The sequence below is a fragment of the Neocloeon triangulifer genome, unplaced genomic scaffold (assembly GCF_031216515.1).
Source record: "Neocloeon triangulifer isolate White Clay Creek 2 clone unplaced genomic scaffold, ASM3121651v1 ptg000008l, whole genome shotgun sequence".
Taxonomy (NCBI): Eukaryota; Metazoa; Arthropoda; class Insecta; order Ephemeroptera; family Baetidae; genus Neocloeon; species Neocloeon triangulifer.
Window position 1 is genome coordinate 2,404,089 of NW_026775550.1, and position 23,448 is coordinate 2,427,536.

General features: G+C 34.9%; 2 protein-coding genes across 3 annotated transcripts in view; both read right to left on the reverse strand.

The window, feature by feature from the left end:
- The window catches only part of LOC132194566 (LETM1 domain-containing protein 1), a 33,530-nt gene that overhangs the window by 9,273 nt on the left and 809 nt on the right, over positions 1-23,448 (reverse strand). The gene's annotated exons all lie outside the window — the stretch shown is intronic.
- LOC132194567 (protein scylla-like) lies at positions 21,546-23,437 on the reverse strand. 2 transcript variants are annotated; one of them, XM_059615910.1, is made up of 2 exons: positions 23,137-23,437; positions 21,546-22,273 (listed from the first exon to the last, which is right to left on the reverse strand). In XM_059615910.1, exons 1-2 carry the CDS (start codon positions 23,420-23,422, stop codon positions 21,846-21,848), a joined length of 714 nt encoding a protein of 237 aa, XP_059471893.1. In that variant the 5' UTR covers positions 23,423-23,437; the 3' UTR covers positions 21,546-21,845. The 2 variants fall into 2 exon arrangements, with proteins under 2 accessions (XP_059471893.1, XP_059471894.1); XM_059615911.1 differs by lacking the exon at positions 23,137-23,437 and adding an exon at positions 22,593-22,679.

A 23,448-nucleotide genomic window follows, 5' to 3' on the forward strand; every position in this document is an offset into this window, starting at 1 on the left:
TTTGTTAGCGTTATCAAGCGAGTGCGACTTTTGAAGCGCCTGGCAACAGTGCCGCAGTACGCGAGAGTGCCTTTTGTTCGGATATAACTATGGTGCACCCGTAGTCAGTCAGGGCCATCCTTTTCACCCAGGCATTATTATTTATGCTGCCCATCCTTTGTAACAAAACGCCTAAATCACTCGCATGGGCGGTGAATACATCAGAACGTGTTTCCATGTACGAGAGCCCATATAATATATTTAATGACATACACTTGAAATGCGCGAATCGGACGTTAACACAAAGGCCGAAAATATAGATAATTTCCTACGCTGATCCGCCCGCGCCCATGCAAATCCAGCCCGGGTCACAAATGACACGCTAGAGTAACTCGTGAAATTGCGGATTTGCACTCTGCTTGCTGTACATTTATTTTAAAAGCATATAATATACATTTCAAATAACGCAGTAATTAGTGTGGTGTGGTTACCGGTTTATATTTTATGTTGTCTACAAGGGATATCCGCTTAAAATGGGAAAAGCGTTTCGAAACTAGAGCAAAAAAGTGATTACTAATTGCGTATGACGGCAGAATTTTCCTAATCTTTTTTCTTTTCATTACCCATGGTTTGTAATAATTAATTAATTAATTGTGCAGTTGTATTCCAAGTCTCCCCGCAGAGATAAGAGATAAGCGACATTAAAAGTTGAAATATTATTAAATTAAATTATTAAAATAAATAAGTACAAGTTTTTTTCTTAAATCTTGTTGTTGCTATTGTTGCAGAGGGGATTTTTGAAAACGGAAACCGATTAATTTTCATTGTAATTTTTATGTGCATTATATTCATGTCCTTTCAAATGAAATAACATAAGAAAAGTTTACGACAAACAATGGGCAAACTGAATTTTTGAAAATTATATAAAATTGTTTCTTCTGGGAATTTTCTAATTCAATTTTGCTTACTCAAAACTGACTCCATTAAAATCAAAGAAAATATCATTGTAACAAGTTAATAATCATCTAATTCAAGCCAAGCAAAATAAAATCAGTAGGTTTCTCTATTTCAAAATGTGCTTCGATCTTATGGTAAATAATTAATATAATTAATTTAATTTCAGTAATATGTTGAATCAAATTTGCAAAATAATTTGGACAAATAAGCCACGATATTAAATTAGATTAGATTTTATTTTATATTTAAAATTTAAATGTATTACGTCGCTAAAATTTTTATTCTAGCCAAAATGCAAGAATAACAATGGTAAATTTTAATTCTAAGCAAACAATGTATTAAAAACGAGACATATTAAATTAATTAGTTTTAAATTTAAAAAATTTGGAACCAGAGTTACTTCATGAAATAAAATCAAAATACAAAGAGTTATAAACTCCTCCTTTTCTCTATCCTTTTCTTTGAAGGTGCAAAGTCGATGTGAATTTGAAAATTTAAGAACAATACCAACGCAAATAGTTTTTAATATTAATATATTTTTAATTTTTAACATATTTCACTTTGAATGAAATGGTTGAAATTTCAGATAAAAAAGTCCGTGCAATTCAATTATCTCACTTTTTCTAGACAATTCTGGTGTTGTCTCAAACGGTTATTTATAATTATTAATCATCGAGATAATCTTCCAGAAATATGGTGTGATTTGTCTGAAGATATACAACAACAACCGCTATTTATATTAATCTAAAATATTTTCCCAGATAACAACTTTGACGTGTCTCGTTTGCATCAATATTTGTAAGTGTACTCGAGGCCGGCGTGACCTGTGAAGCCACATAACCGTGTCGCGCGGACCGACACTTTGACCGTGGTCCCGGCGCCCTTTTTCGAGTCGAGGGCCTTATCGGTGCGGGTGACGCGTGCACTTTTCACTCAAAACAAATCAACTAATACTTGCCCATTAATAAGTGCAAAAGAGAGGGAAAAAGGTCGAGCCACACAAAACGATATATAAAATTAATACGGAGACCGCCCCGTGTCAAAGTGGGTCACGCAGCAATATGTGAAATTGGAGGCTGCGGAGAGGGTGTCTCTGTCAACTGATTAGAAGCGACGGTGTCGAGTGTTCGCAGCAGGCCGGTGTGTTTTTCGCGCTTTGTTTTCGCCTTTTTCGTCTGTTATTCCAATAACAAGGCGAACTAATTTCGATTCACGGACACCAAAATAAAACATTTAAATTTATAATATGTATTGTTTCTAATGTGTGTTTATTTTTCTAAAACGTATTATGTATATTCTTTGGACAAATCACACCACCATTGTTAAGTATGTAAATCCAACTTGCTGATGCCCTTCTTGGTATTATGTGTTTTTATCATTGTTGTCGTTGGGGTGTTGACGGAGTTTGTGTTTTCTCAACAAATAAGCCCAGCTGGTTAAGTAATTTATGTACTCTCGGAATCAACTTGTCGGATTTTGGCCAACGCTTATCTCTGAAATGTTTTCGTGGGGAAAACACCGCACTTGAAAATTATTGAGAAATAAATTTTCCAAGGGATTTTATAAAGAAATTCACTTTTTAATTAATATAAAAATTTCCCAAGCCCTTCACCTAAAAAAATTATCAAGGTTTTGAATCAGGAGTTCACTCACACAGGAAATAGGAGCAGCCGGTGGAAAATATACAGTTTTTCCGTTTTTCAGCTGGTCGGCGTGAGTCACACGGAAAAGCGGAAATTTGTCACGCAGCAAGACCGTGCTGGACAGCAACACGTGCGACCAACAATTTAGCAATGTTTGCCCGCAAAATCAAAAAATGACTCATGATTATGAACCTTTGGTTTTAAAATTTAAAATCTCATCAAAAAGTCATTTTCTTAATTTAAAAAATAAAAAATATGCGTCAGCAGGTTTTTATCACCTACTCATGCCGTGATTAGAAAAGTAATTGAGTACGAGGAAGCTCAAGTTTACTTATCACATGTAAAAAATGTTGCAAGCAGGAAAATCCGACTTTTATATTATCGCAAGATAAAAAAAAATGAGTTGTTTTTTAGCGATATTGCATCATTTTTTTTTCTTTCAAACAGAAGCAATCATTTATAAAAAAGAAATCCAAATTTTTCGGAAAATTAAAAAAAAATCGAAAGTAAATTAAAAAAAGTCTTTCTTCGGTTGTTGAGTGTTTTTAGCGATAAATAATTTTAAAACTTTTAAGTGCGGCCGCGTGTTCAGCGCCCTGTTGTTTATTCTCATCGGTGCTAAATTTAATCGCTCGGCTCGATTGACGCGCGCTTTCTTTACTTTTTTTTTGTATTGTTTCTCGCGAGACGAGGCGTAGAAAAGGAAAACTGCACGCAAATTTATATACACCGGCCAGGGGGTGCTGTGAAAAAACATTGTTTCTTTTTCTGGGCGCGTCGTCGAGGCAAAAGAAAACACGAGGACGTGCCAGAAGCCTCGTGGACCGAGCGAAAAAGAGGCGCCGGCTGCACAACTCAAAAATAAATATATACACAAGCAAACTGCGACATACCCTAGTTACGTGTATATAAAATACCTCCCAAAGGAAGGAAGGAATCGCGCCGCCGAAAAAGAAAAGAATAAAAATGACCGGCCCAAGGAGAGCAACAACCAGTCGATCAAAGATAATAACAGGCTTTTAATTTTACGAGTGATACTAAATGGTGGGTTGACAATAAATGTTGATTAGAACTATACAGTTAAATCAAAATGAAAATATTTAAAATAATAAAATGCCTGATTACACAAGCAAAATTTACAAAAAAAATTGCATATTATAATTAAAATAATTAAAAAAGAGAAAAAATCTTAAAATTAAAGCAAATTAAATTTTTTTCAACAGGTTTAAATATCATTTAAAAATTTAAAAAAATTGCAATCCCTGGAAAGTAATTTATTATTATACTTAAAATTTATGTTTATAATAACTTATAATAATTACAGTGTACTTTTTTTGCGTTGTATGTACCATGAATGGAGAATAAATAAATAAATAAAATTCATGACAATAATTTATTAAAACAAATCCGAAAAATATAGCAATGAGTGAAAGGTTTTGACGTTTTAGATGAGAATTAGATGAGAAAAAAAATCACGTGCGTGTGACAAAAGTTTGGTACTCATTACAGTTTGAAATCTGTGAAATTTTGTTATTTTGATGAAATAATAATTATCTTGATATTATTGTTAAATCCTATTAATTTATTAATTAAAAAAACTTTTTTTACGTGTATAATTGCAAATTTGAAAAAAAAATCAACAAGGAAATCCATTCCATTAAATAACACAACTGTGCTTTTGATAAACAATCTTTTGAAGATTGTGCATCATAACTTTTTTAAGGAAAAACCACACTTTAATGACGCAATTATTTAACACTGCTGGTATATTTTTTATCAGAAATAAGGCCGTGCTGGCCAGCACGGAGCAGCAATTAATTTCATTGAATTGATCAATTAAAAAGTGATCTTGGCTTATCTCGAGTAGCGAGAGAGAGTAAATAAGGGAATGCGTCCAAGTAAAATAATCGACCTCAAGCATGCTAATGAGTTCATCTCTCGAATAGTTGGGCTGCGGCCAAAATGAAAGCAGCCGCACGCACACAGGGTGTTTATTTTGCTCCTCTACTTCATTTTTTATTCATGCATATACTCTGAGAAAATAATCGCAGCTTCTAAAAATATGGACGTCACCAGACGAAAATCAAGCGCGCATATGCGCGAGAGAGGCGCGACGATCTCTTTCTCTCTATAATAGTGTAAATTAAATTGAATTTGCGTCATCTCCATTATAAGATAATAAATGTCAAAGCATGTGGTGGTGCGATCGTCTGCTGACAAGTTCTCAGAATAGTCCAAGCGAACAATTTATCCAAAGCAGCTTAATTGTGTCGATTGTTTATATATTGAGCAGCAATAATTATACTTTTGCTCACTGCGCTTTGTTTAAATATTGTTTGGTTAAATTTTGGGGGACGCAGGAAGTTGGCCAATGCATTTCTACTCTCTGATCTTGCACACCGATGCATGCATAATTCCGCGCTAATTATTCTCACACGCACACTCACAGGGTGGCGGAACGCGTGCGTTCGTAAAACAATGGAAGGAGAGAGAGAGAGAGACGTTTTGGTGATGGTCTCGGAATTAGAGGCCAAGCCAAATTTATTTCGGTCTCATTATTTAAAATTGTTGGCGTGGAAACTAATTATTGTGTGGAGAGATGATAAAAAAAAATGTAAATTCACTTGGTTATTTTGTAAAGAATGGAAAAATAAACATTTATTCAAATTGATGAAATAAAACAATTAGGAATAATTAAAAATTCATTAATTTAATTAATCCACTTTTAAGTAATGAACCTGTTCATTACTTAATATTCCGTAAAATAATAATGGCTGAAAAGTTTATCAAAGAAATGAATTCATTTAATAATTTGCAGTTATCAATTTCAACATTTCTATTCTTCCAACTAAAATTTATGGCATAATTTCATAACTTTATTTTCCTTAAATAATTTTAAATTTCTGAAAATTTTTGCCTGAAAATTGGAAAAATAGTTATTTTTAGCAGATTTGATTTTGAAATTTATTGACAATGGAAAAATTAAATCAAGGTTAGATCAAAAAAGTGTTATTTAAGGTTTTGGTTTCAAATATTTTTTTGGATAAACCGGTAAAAATTATTAAATTATTTCGCTTACAATTAGGTCGACATTTTTCTACAAAATAAAAACATTAAAAATGATGAAAATTTCCAAACTGAAGGAAATAAGAAATTAATTTATTATTATTGTCTAACAGTATAAAGTTGGCCAAAGGGTTATAAAATGAGTTTTCGATTTTTTACAAGACTTTGCCCGGCCGAGGGAAGATAAAACGAGAATTCGTAATGCGCGGCGAACGTAAAATAGATTTTTATCACCGCCCTTGTCTTGAGATCATCCGCAGCACGTGGCGCGAAAATGTGACCGCGGTCGAAGCGAAATTGGACGCGATGAGATCATTTTATTCGAGAGTTCGCGAAATGGTTCGTTCTTTATGGTCGGCACGGCCGTCAGCCGAAGAGCGCGTCTCGCGGTTTTGAACTTGCCCTTTGCCAATTGTTTCTGTCTCGGTCCGAATAAACTAGTGCGAAAATGAGACTGGCAGCTTCTTCTTTTTTTTTATTTTTATTTTCGCGCCCTCGCTTGTTAATTTGCGAGCGCCAACTGCGCTTCGACCTCGTCCTTGGTCCTTGCCGCGCGCCCTTTTCAATAATGAAATCTTTTTCTAGGGCGTGCAAAAGCGAGGACGAAACTGAATATGAGCGCGGCGTGGGTCTTTTCGCGCAACGTGACAACGGCCGGATACACAGACAGACCCTTTCAATGCTCCCTTTTTATTTTTATCTCCACACCCGTACGTCTCTCTCGGTTTTTCTCGTCGTCTTCGCTCAAAACCATTTCTTTTCGTCTCTCTCGCTCTTGAGGTTTGGAGAACCTTGAACGTGACAACCGAGATGGACTTGACGCCGAATGATTAGCACAGACACATAGTAATACATACAAACATTTTTTTTTTATCAGTGTCTGTGACGAGTGACAAGTGAGGACGCAATCAACGTGGGCGTAGTTTGAAAACTACTAAAGTACACGAATTTTGAAAGGGCAGCTGAAAGTTGAAAAAACAAAAATAAGATCAATGTAAAAAATTTTTTTTCATTAAAAAGTAGTAAATTTTGCCTAAAAGACCCAACTCAAACAGATAAGAAATTCGAAAAAAGAAGAATTGGTGTCTGTAATTAAAATAAATCTGATTCAAAGCTTCTGTATTGAGGGCATTTATGCGTTGCAAAAGGTTTAAATTGCTATGGACTAAATTAAAATTTAGGTTTCAGAATGAGCTGAATTGAAAAAGTGCAGTTATAAAAATGAATAAAATTTCAAAATTTTCATTGAATGCTTTAAAAAAATTAATATCATTTTTAATATCTCGATAAAGGTTTCTTTAATAAACATTTAAGTTCCTGATAGGAAGTAAAATTTTTTACTTGAAATCGGTTTAAAATCTAAAAGTTTTGAAAATTTTGTTTTGCTTTTTCTACTGAAATAATCTCTAAATCGGTCAAGTTGTGAAATCTACAGCATGTATTTGTTCAAATTTTAGATGATTTTTATCACAGTTACTAAATTTAAGTGCCTAAATTATGCTATTTTAGAGATTTTCCAATTATAATGTATAATCTGCATTATTTGTAGATTATTCTTCTAATAAATGAAGAGAAACGTCGTATTTTATAGTGCAAAAAATGAAAAAAAAAATGTTTTTAACAATTTGTTACCGACCCAAACTTGCTTAAATTGATGCGTATTGATTAAAACTCCTAAATAGAGGAAATATAAAATTACGTACAAATATTTTCTAAAAATAAAATATAGTCATAAATTCCAATAAATTGCAATATTAAGAAAAGATAAGTAAAAATGAAAAAAAAAAACAACAATAGATTTTGCAATTGCGCATCAACAGCACATCATTAATCACGAAGCCTTATCTATCAGAAAAGGGCATTTTCGTCATCACATTATATTTTTTCTGAAATTGGCCGCGACAATATGTATTTCGCATACAGAGTAATGCACAAGCAGTTGCAAAAGCTCTCGGAATTATCTCTCGCCTTCTAAGTAAGTAAGTGTGTAACAAGTACTGCCTACAAAAACAAGGCATACATTTGCAAAGCAAACACGCCGCGCGCACAAACATTCGCATTCATGCGTTCGGCTCTTTTTCTCTTTTCGCTCTTGGGAAATATAAACGAGCGCGTGGCAATGAAATTTAATTAACGCCTGCAGAGAAAGAGAATAATTAACGCTTTTCGCTGCAAAAAAGGAGTCTAGCTCCGGCAAACGTGCGAAGCTTGCATATAGACTGACTCACCTATATGACAATGCAAAACTTGACTGAATCACTCACAAGTCAGTCAGTCGGTAAACGATGCGTTTACAATAGACCTGATGCAGACGACGAACTACCGTTTTATGTCTGTACTTTGAATCATCCCTTTTTTTATAACTGGTTTGACTTGATTAAGGAGAATTAAAAGAGCGATTGCGTGTGGGATTGGAATGAACTTTGAAGAACTAATTTTGTTCGTCGATTTAATTGGGCGAGAATATCAAAATTTCAATAGTAAAAAACTGAAAAATGCAGGATGATAAGATTATTTTGTTGAATAAGTTAATAATAATAGCAAAAAGCAGGTTATTATAATTATTTTATTACTTTGTTTTATAAATTTGGTATGATTTTTTTTACCAATGTATTTAAAACGCACTATTATAAATTATTTACTAATAAGTTTTAATTAAACCTAAAATATAAATATGAAATTATTTAATATTAAAAATGAATTAAATTTTTAATACATAAAAAACACAAAATTATTTAAATTTGTAGTTGATTTATTTAAACGTAACTTATAATCTGCTGCCAATAAATTAAATATTGATTAAAATTGCATTAATTTTTTATAACAAATTGCTCATAAATAAAAAAAAAATTAGCTCAACATAAAAACCATAAATAGGAAATCATTTTTATTTATTTAATTAATAAAAATAATAAAATGAGCTTTATAATTGTGTTTTTTAGAACATAGGATCAAGACAGGTGTGGATTATGCAAGAAAATTATTTGTCTTCCGCGTTGGAGAAAGAATGAGGACGATAATTACACTGATTGGCACTTTTCTATTCGCACCCTCTCGTCAAACAATTAATTCCGGCCGATATATTTGTGTTGGACACTATGTTTGTTTAGGTGTCTGCACGGCACCGGATCGTGGCTGTGTCGTGCTGGACGCATGCATGTGGTGATAAACAGTAGCCAAAACAGCTCAAATGGAAAACACACTCGGCGCTAATTGAGTTGGGCACGTTTTTGTTTATCGCCAATCCTCTCCGTCTCATTAATTATACATACAAGCCTGGATAAGACTCTGTGTAGCGCACGCGACAAACTAAACCAAGGCCAAAGTCTAATTAACTTAATTTGTTCGAATGTTGGATAAAGATTTAATGATGAATCGGCAACAAAAGCTGGGGTGCTGCTATTTTGAGCAGATTTTTATTGCTTTCGACGAAGCCGTACAGCATCTCAAAGCCAACGAACATTAGAACCTTGGCCATGTCCACACCCGTTCGTCTTTGTCCTCTGCACAAAGTTAATACACTTAATCATCCGCTCTTTTGGCGCATTAATCGTTTTGAATAATGCCGCGGCCACCGGCTTTATTAAGCTTGGCACAATTTCGCGACCGATGCTTTTGTCCAAATTTTCTAATGAGAATCGGACACATTATTTATTTTGTAACTCTCGGTTGGCGCGGCCGTGCTCTGACGCAAATACATACTCTATTTTTGAGTCGCGTTTAAGTGGAATTCGCAATCGACTTTGTAAATCATTCACTTCAGGCTGTGCAATCATAAATTTAAAAAAAAAAAAAATGAAGGAAATATGGAGGAAAAATAATTTTTGAGACAAGAATTGGGAATTTTACATTTCAGATCACCTTCATATTAAATTAATAGAGGTCTTACATGTTCTAACTTGATATTGAATGAGGAATAAAGTCAAGAAAATGAAAAATTTAATAGTTTTTAAAATTCCAATTTTCTGAAAAACAAAATTTGTCTTCTAGATACTATTTTTGTTCTGGCTCATTTTGAATAGCAAGATCGTGATCAAAATATCTTTGCAATCAGAATTAATGTAATTTTAAAAGAAAAAAATTGTTGATTCTATTCATGCATTTGATTAAAATAACTTTCACTATTTACTAAATTTTTATTTATTTATGCCAAAGAATAAAATTATCGCATGAATCCTTTTTTCACGAATAAAATGCTTCTTTTTCTTTTTCAACTTGTACATTTTTTTTTATCCCACGTGAATCTAATTTACGTAAGGGCATGATTTGATTTGATTGGTTCGATAGGAAAACGTGCAGTACGTCATTGTCACTTTTTTTTTATTAAATTTCCAATTTGACGTGGATCGACTATGCAATGGATTTCATGTTTAGCGAAAACAGAGGCGCGCACGTAATTATCGCGAAGCCTAATGCACGTCCAGCTCTCGAGAGTGGAATTATTTACCCTTTGTCCGCGGCTTATCGAATCAGTAGAGAGTGGTGAGCTTATACTCGACGAATTATTATATATGCAAATTAATGCAATTACCATTATTGAATTAGGTCCCGCTCTAGCTCGATTGCGAAACTCCATATAATTCCAGCTGCTTTTTCATTCGTAGTCCTTTTTGAGCCCTTTTGATTTTGATCCGCTTTCATCCGAAAGCTTTTAATGAACTCGCTGCCCCATTTTTAATCTCTTTTTGCGCATGTAACTCCAGGAATAGCTTCTGTGTAATTCTCTCCGCGAGCCAATTTTGTCATTTTGTGAGGAAAAAAAGTGAAAATTTTTATTAAAATTCAATATTTAGAGCTCAACATTTAATACAATGTATATAAAATACGACCAAATCTTGTAAGGATTTTAATTAAATTTTTCATTAAATCAATATTTAATTATTCAAAGGACAAGGAAAATTTGCAACAAAAAATGCGAAAACTGTGATTATTGTGGATGGGCAATGCACGCGGTTTGAAAAATTGTTATTTTTATAGAATATCATTTCCTTATTCTTTATGCTTTTTTTATAAAAACCTGCGGGTAATGAACCCAAAGAGCACTTTTTGGAACCAGGAAAATCTACCATACTGTGCTTGTTAGTACAAAATAATAAGCTTTTCCAGATTTAGAAAAAAGGCTTTCATGAACAAGCAGTGTATTTTCTGAAAAGTGCCAAAAACAACTTTTGCATTTGTAATGAAATGTTTAGTTTAGAAGTTTTGGTCTGTTTAACAAACAAGATTTTCCAATTTTTAAATTATTAATTTTTATTTCGTAGACAATAAATTCAATTTTACTACAAATATAATTTAACAAAAAAATGTTTAAAAAGAAACTTCATTTGCCCTTTTCCTCTCATATATTCTATAATTGGCCGATAAAAATTCAATCAATACGTCGAAGCTTATATTTCAGCCGGACGAGTTGATAAGATGGAGAAAATAAATTATTCATCATATTCGGATTGGAATTTTTGTCCCAACGCTGGACGGATTGAGATGCTAAGTGGTAGGTGGCGACGCTGGGTCAATTGGGATGCGCCGAGCCACTCAATTGGGCTCAATTGGCAGCACCACGATATTTTTAGCCGGTCGTTAGTTTTTATCCTATTGGCGTGTTTATCGCCGCTTTAGACGGCATAATAAATAGCATAGAAAGAAAGAAAGAGGCCGAGTTGAGTCGATTGGTCAGGAGGAGACGCACTGGTTCATGCGAATTTATAATCGGTCGGATTATTTTGGCCTTTGCCCAATCGACCATTCTGGTCAAGAGTCACGTGCGTGGAAATTTTCCATTCATCTCCAGCAGCAGACACGCAACATGACTGAATTACTAACAAAGAACGCCGTGGATGGAAATCTTAAGGAGCTGCAAATCAGAGACGCGGTGAATTTCAATTCGGCAGCAACAAGGGGAAAAAGAGAAAGGCCCCGAAAAGTTCGGCGCTGATTGATATTCAATTTGCGTGATCTAACGCGGCCCTAATTAACTCTCCTCTCTGATTAATGGCTTCCTCGAATTGCTAGATCGTGATGAAATTACAATTCAAAGAGCTTTAATTGTCCTGCTGAATTCAAAATTCAAAGTTTTTAAGGTAGAATTGTAGAATTAATCGTCTCATTGTATCTTGGATAGATTTCTTATTTTATGTTTTTGTATCATGAGTTTTTGATTTACTGGGGAAAAAGCCACAATTTTTCAATAAAAAAATCAAGGTTTTGTTGTTGATTTTATCAATAATTGAAAAAAATCACCAATTTATCTGTAATGTGGATGTGTTTCAAATCCAAATTTTTGTATACATAGTCTTAATTTGAATAAAGTGGTGCCAACATCTACAAAAAATTCGTATTAAGGAATTAAAAACTAACAAAAACAATTAACTTTTGAATACTTCTGAACAGCCCACCATGAAATTTGAACATTTATCGTAAAACTGGATTGTATTGTTCGTAGTTTGTATTATTAAATTGATATAATTGATATAATAATGGGCAGTAATTGCCTTCTGATACAATCAATAAAGACACTTTGCAACTATAATTCATCAGTATTGCAAGAAATCATGATATTAAAAAAGTTTATATTTTTATTGCATTTTTCGATAATTTAAAATTAATAAAATTACAAAAGGCATAATTAATATAATTATGATCTATGGACTGTTTAAAATTGAATAAAATTTTAAATTTTTACGAAAAAAAACTTTTCATGCCCAGCAGAATTATTAATTAATCACATTCATGCAAATTTAAACTCCCAAATCGGATTTGCATCTCTTCTTCCGGCGGTCCTCTCGAAGGACAAATCGAACGATGTTGTGTACATTATTTATTTACTTAGTTAGAAAAGTATATAACCGACACATTAGCGTGGAAGTGCTTATGTCACTTTTATCGCGCCCGTTTGGCAGCTCAGCATATTATATGCTGAAGACGCCTATATAATCTTCTTCCTCGATGGGATGCTTTGCGCCTTTTATAAATTTTGACCTTGGTCTCGGCCGAGACTGGAGGCTGAAGAGTCAAAAGAAAAGAGCTCTTTGTCTCTCCGATAATTTGGCTTCAATTAAGCCCGAATTAATTTCTTTCCTTCTTCCTTCGCGCGCGGTATCTCTCGGAAAAGCTCATTTTTATCATCTGGGCCATAAAAAGCGCCGCTCGCAGCAACTCCGACGACTCTCGCAGGATTATTAGCTTTTTATCTTTCCCCGCACATGCACTCTCTGGTAACAATGATGACCATTTTTATTTGCTATATAAGCGAGGAGAGCGTCGGTGGACATAAAAATGCCAAGTTATGCTCGACTGCATCGTGCGGAGGAGAAGAGAGAAATGTTGCTGGATGAAAAAGATAACAAAACCGGCGATCTGCACGATCCATCAAGCGAAAATATCACAGAAAATATATGAAAAAGGACACACATGGCAACAATTTGCTTACTTTACTTTGCCTAGCAACTCTTCCATCGCCATAAACCTCAATCATTCTTTATACAAACTTTCATGTGTACCATATTTTGAAATTTTTATCGATATAGGGGTATAATTTGGAAATAGTTTTATTTTTTATTTATAATCGATATTATCTTACAATTAGCCAATTTTTTTTCAAAGTGCTGGAACACAATTATCTTAAAGACAATTTTCAGCTACATTTAATTTGGATAATTTAGAAGCAATTAAATTAAATACTTATTCCATTTAGCGCATATTTAAAAAAACGTATTAAGGAAATTCCCATAAAAAATAAGCTTCAATTGAGATTGTCTTCTACAAAATAGGTTAATATAGAAAAAATTGTCATAAAAATCTCTTACAATTAATAGGCCTGGTTTAAGCTGAGGAAAACTTTTAATTTATAGTCTATTATCCAAATTGTTGTTAGTGTGCGTGTTTTTCTGTTCTAATTAGTAGATAGTGTCTTTGTTTTTGTTGTAAAGTGTAAGCGGTTCCAGGATTTTAATTTTTAAGAGGTTTTTATGTGGTTTTAATGAAACTGTGCGAGAAAAACGTTTGCTCTAAAGAATGGAATACACACCAAACGTTTATGACTTTTAATAAAAAAAAGCTTATTTATCTTGACTCAAAAGATTAATCTCGCAAAATTCAATAAATAAATTAAGGCAAACAATGCAACATAACCGGCCTTAATCGCTTAGCGAGAAAAAAATTCGATGAATTAAATAAAGTTGGAAAAATATAGCATGCAACCAAAAATAAATAGTAATTTTCCTGTAATATTAATTAAAATTGGTAACTATTTTCAGGCATTCATTATTATAATCACATTTTTTTACAATGAATTATAAAATAATTTATAGTCACTTAATTTTGCATTTTTAAAAGTTTTTTATTTTATTTAATTTATCTTTCTAGATCTTCGCACATCCTTCCTCTTATTGAAATAAAATCAATTTCAAATGATTTTCCAATTTTTTTCGCAAACAAGGTTTTGGGGTCGTTAACGCGCTGCCAAATAATTGAAAAAAGGAGCTGCAGCATCTCGCATCGTAAAAATCAAAGAGAAAACTAGTCGTTTGGCTTCCTCGTCGCGCGTTTAGCACAGATATAAAAAAAATATGCTCTCCTCGCACAAGAGCAGGGCCATAAATCGTTAAGTGAGCCTAAATTCGCGCGCGAGCACCAACAATTTTTTTTTTCGCATCGGCCCATATTTCCTTCTGCTCTCTCGAAGCACCGCGCGCGGTTCGCAGGATATATGCGAACGCTTTTTATTCGAGATGATTCTTGAATCCGCCGTGTGGGCTTCGGCAAACGAGAAACTGGTTTGACCGCTTCCTACCTCTCTCTAGGCGCTGCGTGCATCATTGTCGGATGGAAAACATATAAAAATTATTATCCAGGCGGTCTCGCGAGATGCTGCGAGAACAACTCGTTATCAATTTCGGCGCTTCGGAATCGCCGGCCGCGGCCACAATGCTAAACGAAAATCGTGCTCTCGCGTCCGAAACGATAAAATTATGTTGCATTAGAAAAAAACAGTTTTTCCTGTATCGTAAATAACACGCCCGCGTATTGGTGGGGTTTATATGAGGTGATCCGAACAGGATTTGAAGGTCGAGTTTTCTTTTCGGGGCCTAGAAAAAAAACTGATTTGATCTAGGTTTGCGCTTTGCTCAATCTGGAGAACTTCTTGCATCAGAAAATATGGTTAAAGAAGAGATTGATAATTTTTGCTAACTTTAAAATGCTTATAAATGCAATTTTAATAAAAGGGTTCATTAATATTTGAAAATAATTTAGAAAATATTACATAATTTTTAAAATTATAATATTACACATTAAAACCATTTTTACTATTTATTTATTTTAAAAAATTGTTAATAAAATTATATTTTACAAAATAATTTGAATTACTGTATTAAATTTGTGTTTTTAAGCTGAAAAGTAAGTGAAAATTAATAAAATTAAAATAATGTGTGAAAATTATTACAAAGAAAAAATATAAATAAAGATTTTTATGCAATCGTTGACTTCATTAGGGGAACAAATTTTTTTAAATCTCACAATTAACACTAATTAAAATATCAATTTTAGCCCTTCATATGCAGACAATTTGTATATTTTTATGCTATGCGATTTTAATCATAACTTCTTTATCCCTAAACTTGGAGAAGAACAAAATATTTTCATTTATTTGTGCCATTAATATGATGCTTTTTCTCACTAAAAAGTCTCTTTCTTTTGATCACCTCTCGTCTCTGTTGCATGGCAAAGTAGGAAAGGCCAAAAATAAAACGCTTTTAGAAGACTTGATGTTTCCAGGCGGACCAGAGGAGATAAATAGGCACGATATAATTTATTCATGAGGCAATTTGGAGCCAACTCCTTTCTTCTTTTCTTTTTTGCTCGATCCGGCTCCCAAATTATTGTTAACATGTATAAGCGCGAGCCGAGAAGAGAAATAATAAGAGAGTCGTTTAGTGTTTTTGTGCGCCAACTGTACTTTTATAATAATAGAGGTTCGGGCGCTCTTCTGTGAGCTTTGCGAAAAAAAATAACACAAACTTTATAGATCTAATATGCGTGCGCCATAAAATAGGAAGTTGTCTTCTGGCTCATGCGGTTTTTCTCTTTTGGAAATGAATAATCTCCGTGACGTTAAAAAAAAAACGACGACCCGCCGCTATCCCAAGGCGGTAATCAAAAATAATAAGTTTTCCAAACGTTATATTGTTGTCAATTTTATTACTCCGAGAGTTTGCTTTCATAAACCATATTTACAGACAAAAAAAACCTGCTCAAAAGGAGAGATAAAAATAGCGGTCGTAAAAGCCGAGTCTTTAAAATTTGTAATTATCGCGCCTCATTTAAGACGGAGCCGTAAAATCCAAGATTACATAGACCAACATAGACTATCGTAGAAGCAATTATAGATTTTTTAAATAATTCATACATATTTTTACAACACCAAAGAAAATTACAAAAAAGGAACCATTATATTTCTGTTTTATGAGATTTGCCAAGGCTTTCGTGCGTGGAAATTTCTTAAATTATTTTTGCTTTTGTCTCGCTGGTTTCGCCTCTGCAATTGCAGATCGTCGTGCTTCTTTCTCTGCACGCAATTCAGCTCGTTTTTCTTAATTCGCTCGGCTGCCACTTTTTCTTCTTGTTTCGTCAGAAAATTGCCCAACGACAATATTATATATCACATCATACAATCACACCGAGGGTCCCCCTTGTATATATAAAAAGCTCGGGTGGAAAAATGTCCACTTACTTTTCACTTTCGTTTTTTTCTCTCTCTCACTGGGAGGGACCGGGTGAATTGAATGGCTTTGACGGAACACGACAAGGAGCGTGTATTGTGTATATGAGAGAGTTATGTACCGCATGCTCGGATGCTGTACAGTATAAAAAAGTCTCCTCTCGTGGCGCAGTCGGAGAGAGAGATGCAGCCGAAGCATAATTGAACGCCGCGCCTGCCTGGCAACAGCTAGCATGGTGAAAAGAAGGAGTCAGCTCGTTTGCTAGGGGGATGAATATAAAACTGACTGAGTGAGCGCCAATGCACTTCCATTCACATACAAAGCTGGGGGCCATTTAATGCAGCCGAATCGCACGGGGACCAAAATTAATATTACTTTAGCTTTGTCGCCATGGCCGAACCTGCAGCGGCGCCCAGGAACAGACACACCATTAACGCAGCAGAAAGCGCCATTGTCGTTAAGCGAAAGTCTTCTCATTATAATATTTACTCAAACCAGTCCGCGTTATAGTTGAAATTTCAAAACGGAAACTCTCATTCAGTTGAAATTTGTGGGTAAAATTCTCTTTCCACCATTTTTTGACAGGTTAATACTTATTGATTTTGTTGTAATTTCATAATTGTACAGTTCATAATTATTTAAATGCAATCAATAAACTCAAAAATTCTAATTCGGAATTATATTATTAATATTAAATTAAATTAAAAATTAGTATTGATATGCATTGAATTTATAAATATAAAGAATAACTAATTATCTTTATTTAAATCAAAAGGAGGCAATATATTTAACAAAATTATTTTTAGCCAAGATATAAAATTGATGTAAATAAATAATAAAACAAAAAATATATAAGCAAATATATATATAAAAAATTTAATTAATAATAATATGTATATAAATATAGAATGTGTTTAAAGCAATTAATTAATTAAATAATTTTTATTATGTAGCTCTCAAATGCATTAATCTGCTATTTTTCAGGTTATTTTTTCTATATTTTATCTTTTTTCAGACATGTTTTCTCTTTTTTTCCCCTATAACATTATAAGAAACTTAAAATTATATAATAAAACAAAATTCCCAAATTCATTTCTAGCAGAAATCTTAAACTTTTGCAATCTTGCAGAAAAAGATTTGAGGAATAATGCACTTTAAAGTTCCATTGAGATCGCCAATCGCCTTTTAATTTTAATGATTGCTCTTCATCACATAAAAATTAATAATAAATATTGACGCTATATTTATTTTATTTAGAAATAGTGAAATTCGGTGATTCGGAAATGAATTTAAAGTTCAAAGACAGTCACGCTTTTTGAGCGTAAAAAGAAATAATTTGTATAGTTTGGAATTCGACGAGAAAAGGGGGAGCGAAATGCAATTTGCAAAGGGAAGAATCGTACCGCCAGCATATGAATGGTCGTGCAAATCCGTTTTTTACGCAGCATCCCTCCGCGAGTACGAATAATCTTAAGAGGCTCTCTGTTGAATAAAACGAGAAAGAAAGAAGACGATTGCCGCTGGAAATTGCCGCATTAAACAACTCTGAAAAGAACAGATAGAATCTGGCTAAGCAACGTTGTAGCCGCGCGCAGAGAGATAATGATCTACCATTTCTCACCCTTAAAAGCAGGGTAGGGACGTGTGGAATAATATATGTATGCCTAAAACCCTCCCTCTCCCCCCACGTTACGCAGCAAACTAGAGGAAAGGAAAGGAAACTCGCCAGCAGCGTTTACGTCGACCCGAGCCACCTCAAGTGCCAGGCCAAAACGTTTACATTTTTTATACAAATTTTTTTTTTTAATATTTCACAACGTAGATTTCATATAAAGAGCAGCTCCATCCTTTCCCCCTCCACCGAATAAATAAAAAAATTTAAATGTACCATGACTTTATTTAAAAAAAAATTAAATTTTTTTGTGGAGTAAAATGTGTTGAAATAAAATTGCAGTCCTTCAAAGTGTCGGACTCTTCTTGCTTGCATAGGAATTTTTTTCTTTGGCGTGTGAATGAATTTGGTTGGACGTTTTCAAATGCGTATCAGTCACGGCGAAGATATTATTACCTTGTCCGGGGTGATGCGCGGCCCGACGTTGAGAGGGGCCCGAGGGCCGACGTGCGTATATAGTAATATGGGAGAGAGAGAGGAGTCACAGCTGGATGCGTTAAAAAATTGTTCACGGCCTAAAGTACATAAAACATTTTTAAGAGTTGGCTCTGCACAAAAGCAGCCCCTGCTAGGCCGAATGCCAGATAATCGGCAACTTGCGCATTTCATATATTTTCCTCTTCGGACTATTAAACTTGTTCTTTTATTCCTGTCACGAGCGGTTTGTTCACAGTTTTATCTTTGAAACTTTTAGAAATTCTCTCACTTTTCAATATCGTCAGCCGAAAAGGCGAATTTATTTGACTGCGACTCCACTGGGGCCGATCCAGCACTTTTGGCTTTTCTTTCTTGTTGCCAAGGGAGTCGTTTCGAAATTTTTTCAGCCAGAAAACAAGGCTGGGAAAGCGAATTTGCATGACAATCGCCAGTTAAAAAAACAACAACTTTTGGAGATGTGTTTTCTTTGTTACACGCGTGTGTGTCTTTTGTGGAAGGTTTTTTTTCTCTGATGGTAAATTCAAAAGTGCTGTTGTAAAAGTCGTGGATGCGTGAAAATATCTGCGTTTTTGTTCTCCGCGCGGCTCGTCTCTCAGGAGGAAACAAAGGAAGCTTTTAAACACTTCATAAGAAGGAAATTAACGCTCGGCGATGATTATCAGTACCTGTCGAGAAATCAGCTGCTTTGTTGACCACACATGCGCTACTTTTGCATTTCTTTCGCTGGAAAGGCAGCAAATTATTGCACCGACTTCCACAGAAAATTACTAATTTCATTCTCTGCAGGAAAATTAGCAGTGATTTGTTTGACCTGAAAGTTATTTTCGAGTTATTTCACTGACGCATAGAAATATCTCACGACTTTGCAATATCCTTTGTTGTTTTATTATATCGATCAATTTAGTGTTTAAATTATCACCGAACCTAATTAACAATAATAAATTGAATGCAAAAAACAATATAAATTTATCAAAACTGAGAAGGATTTACCACTAAATAGAAAAAAAATGTTTATGAATCCGTTTTATTTTAACTGCTAAAAATTTTAAATTTCAAAATTGGAGAATTTTTAATTATCGAGAATATCTAAACCATATAATTAATCTACATAGTTTTTAAAAATTATTTTTGTTAAATTTATTTTATAAGTTTATTTATTTTCTTTAATATTTATTAATCATGCATTAAATTAAAGAGAGTTTTATAATATTGAAGTATTTAAAAAAAAAATTATATATTCCAAATATTTTTATGTCTTTATTGATGTTTTAATTAAATTTATAATTATATAAATTTTATTTCTTTATTATTTAAAAATAAATATATATAAATAATAATTTGAAATATCTTATTTTTATATAATTATTTTAGCAAAAAAGTTGTTCGAACATTTTTAAAATTAAATTGAATTTTTTGTGATATTGATTTCCCATTTGTATGTTATTTTAAATAAGTTCTCAAATTATATAAAAAACATTCTGTAATTTCTGTAGCGACCATAAACTTTTCTTTTCCATCCCCTATATAAAATTGGCGAATTTCTTCTCATGCTTTTCAATTCCGAATTTTATGAGCCACGCTTTTTCGATCCGAAGCTTTTCCAAAGCCGAAATTTATTTGACAATTCTCTATATATCGGGACTGCAGCAGCAGAACGAATGAAATCATAAAACCGAACTTCCTCTGCACGTATTAAACATTCACACAAGCGCCAAAAATCCATCCTCTCTCGTCAAATAAAAAAGTCGTAAAAACGAAACGCTCGGGGGGCGCAAATCCCCCGACACCCCTTCTCGGGGGCCGCTCGTCATAAATTCATGATGTTTGCAGAAAGGCCTTTTCATCTAATCGCATTAAATATATACTTTGCGGACACACGCAATCACAGAGAATAACGCGCGCAATTAAGTGGTCAGTTGGGACTCGCGCGGCGAGCGAAATTGCATTGTCTCCGGTCCGAGCACGAGAAACCGCCGCTGCAACGAAATTGCATAATTTTCTTGCCCCACCGCAACGTTGAGCATTGAAAGTGCACCCCTGCACCCCAACTCTCACTAACCTGGGCCAACCCCTGCGTCGCCATGGCAACCGAGCTGCACCGACCGCACTCAAAATGCATCCCCTGTTGCCAGGCCGGCCTGCCGAAAATGCACCCACCACCGAAAGCATTGATTGAGTTTCTCGCTCGAGCTCTCCGAATTGTTTCCCCTTGGCAACTGCCGAGCCGCTCTCTCGCTCGCTCACGTACATAATGCACTTTTATTATGCTGGTCCGGATTATTAAATGCATTTCCATGCCTTTTTGGAAGTGAATGCCAAGCCGTGCACTCTGAATAATTAGCAGGAAATGCAGCTCTCGATGCAAGAGGGTGGATAGAAAAATCGTGTAAAGATAGGCTGTGTAAAAACTGCTGCTGTTTTTCGGGGTGCATTTTAATGCAGTCAGCTGGCCCGGGCATTTGTACTGCATAATGCATTGAATTAAGTAGATAATTAAATAATGTGGAAACTGACAATATTATGCGTTAAGCCGGGAAAACATGGAAATTTCAATTATTTTTGAATTTAAAAAAATATAAACGAATCTTTGATATTGTTCCCGATTCAAAGGAACTTTTACCAAATAAAAATTTCAGCGTAATTAGTTCAGTCACAAATTTTAAATTTTATTTTTACATATTATCATTTTTCAAATTAATTTTAACAAATTATGAAAATTTGTTTAGTCTTTAATTCCTTTTTATAATCTAATTGCAATTTATGTCTGTACAAATTAATGAAATTTAATAAATGAATAGTGTTTCTTTACTTATCATTATTTTATTTAACTTATATATATTTCATATCAAACTTAAATATTCATAGACATTTGAAAAATTCAAAGTTACTTTTTATTAATTTTAAATTCTTTCATGAAATCAAACTTTTCTCAAATTTCTTTTATAATCACCAAGTTTTAACAAGTACACCAAATTTCTTTTAAAGAATATCTAATTTGATTCGCAATTATTTTGATTTTCAATCAACTCAAGTTTTTGATATCAGGGTTTTGATATTAAATTAGACAAACATGTGTTTCGTATTTAAACATATAAATCGATTTTCCATTTATTATTATCATTATCATCATTTTTCAATCAGCAATGTAATCTTCAGTATCGTCCGAGGCTTGCGACTCTCAAGCTCGGCACTTTAGTAGTGAATCCATTTAAAATATTCAATTATTATTTCTTTTTTCTCTCATTAATTATACAATGTATAAAATTCAGGTCCTCTCTTCTCTCTCTTGCTTGCGCTGCGCAGAGTGTCGCAGAATACTTGGTTGAGATCAGGGTCATCACGTACTCTCAGGTCGGGCGCCAGGAAGGGCCTCCTCTATCTGAAGAGCTTCCTCTTGCGCACCTCGTAGCTGGGGCTGAGCACCACGGTGCTCGGCGGCGCCTTCCTCTTGAGGAACTGCGGCAGCAGCGCCTGCCAGGGGCTCAGGTCTTGCCTCAGGGTGACGAACACCTCGAAGGTGGCCACGGCCTCGCAGGGCACGCAGCCCAGCGGCCGCTTGGCGTCGTCCAGCTGCAGCACCAGCCGGCAGCCTCGGAGGCCGCACGGCTCGTCCTCGGCCAGTCGGGCCACGTCTCGCGCCACCCTCGGCAGAAGGGTCGCCGGAAGAAGGACCTCGCCGCAGGACAAATGCTCAGACTTGGCCCTGCGAAGGGCTTCCTCCAGGCGGCCGGCTAGCACAGCCGCTCCGTCCAAACACTCGTCAGAGTCCCACGGGCAAAGCTCCTCCCGTTGCACCAGTCCATCTAAAAAAAAGAGAAAAAAAATCCAATGTTAAAATTTTTAGTTAAATTTTATAAAATATTGCTTAGTTTTATATATTTGGATGGAAAAGTTGATAAAAATCTTAAACCGAACCGAAAATATGCAAAATTAACTGAAATACTCGGAACCGAAGCCGAAGCTTGGGGACGCCGAGTCCAACAAGTCGAAAAAAATATCAAATTTAGAGCCAGTTTTGATTTTTTGACAATTATTCCCACAAGTAAATTTCAATCCCTGAAGTAGTTTTAAGTTTAAATTGAAGTTGAGTTTGAAAGATTCAAATTTTCTGAAATTTTTTACCATTATTGCTGGACTGATTCGAGTGTCTGGGCCTGAACCTATCCTCCACCACAGCCATAGTACAACTGACTCCCCTCCAGCCCGCACGACTATATATGAATGACCCTCCCCTCCGACGCTGCTCGCTTATCCCCTGATCGCCTGTCATAAATTCGCTGCCTCTACTCTAATGGGTTAAAAGTTAAAACCGCCGTTTCTAGATTTTTCTTGTTCGGATTTGCGCGAAAATTGCATCATTCGATTAAACAACCCTCTCGCTTCCTACAAACCGATTTTCAGGCCGAAACACGAATTTAAAAACTTGAAAAACTGGTTTGAAATTAGGAGAAATTGAATTTACTGGAAATTTCTCCAAGTTTGAAATATAATTAAAAAATTGACAATAATTGTGAAATACTTTGAAAATGCGTTGATTTTACTGAATTTTTAGCTCAAAACGAAGCTGAACCGGTCGCCGGCCTGCTCGTTGTTCGGCACTCGACCTTCTCCAGCTCTCTCCGACACCGTTACCGTTATGACCCGAAAGTTGCAAGTTTGAACTTACTTTGGGCGGCCTTTTTCTCGGCCAAAACGCCGCCGTCCGTCATCTTCTCGCCGTTCTCCGACCAAGAGATTTTGTGGAAAACTTGATTCAGTCTTGATTTGGGACCGTCGGCAATCTGGTCGCCGGTCATCGCCTTCTCGCAGTTGGACCGACGCGATTCCTTGACACTAACCCGGCCGACAATCGACTGTGGCTCGCTCCGCTCTGACAGCTGGTTTTCACTTTGACTCTCATTGGCGGCGCCGAGCCAATGAGCGCGCGGCTCGCTCGAGCACCGCGCGCCCATTGGCCGAGACGGCGTAGCAACACAAA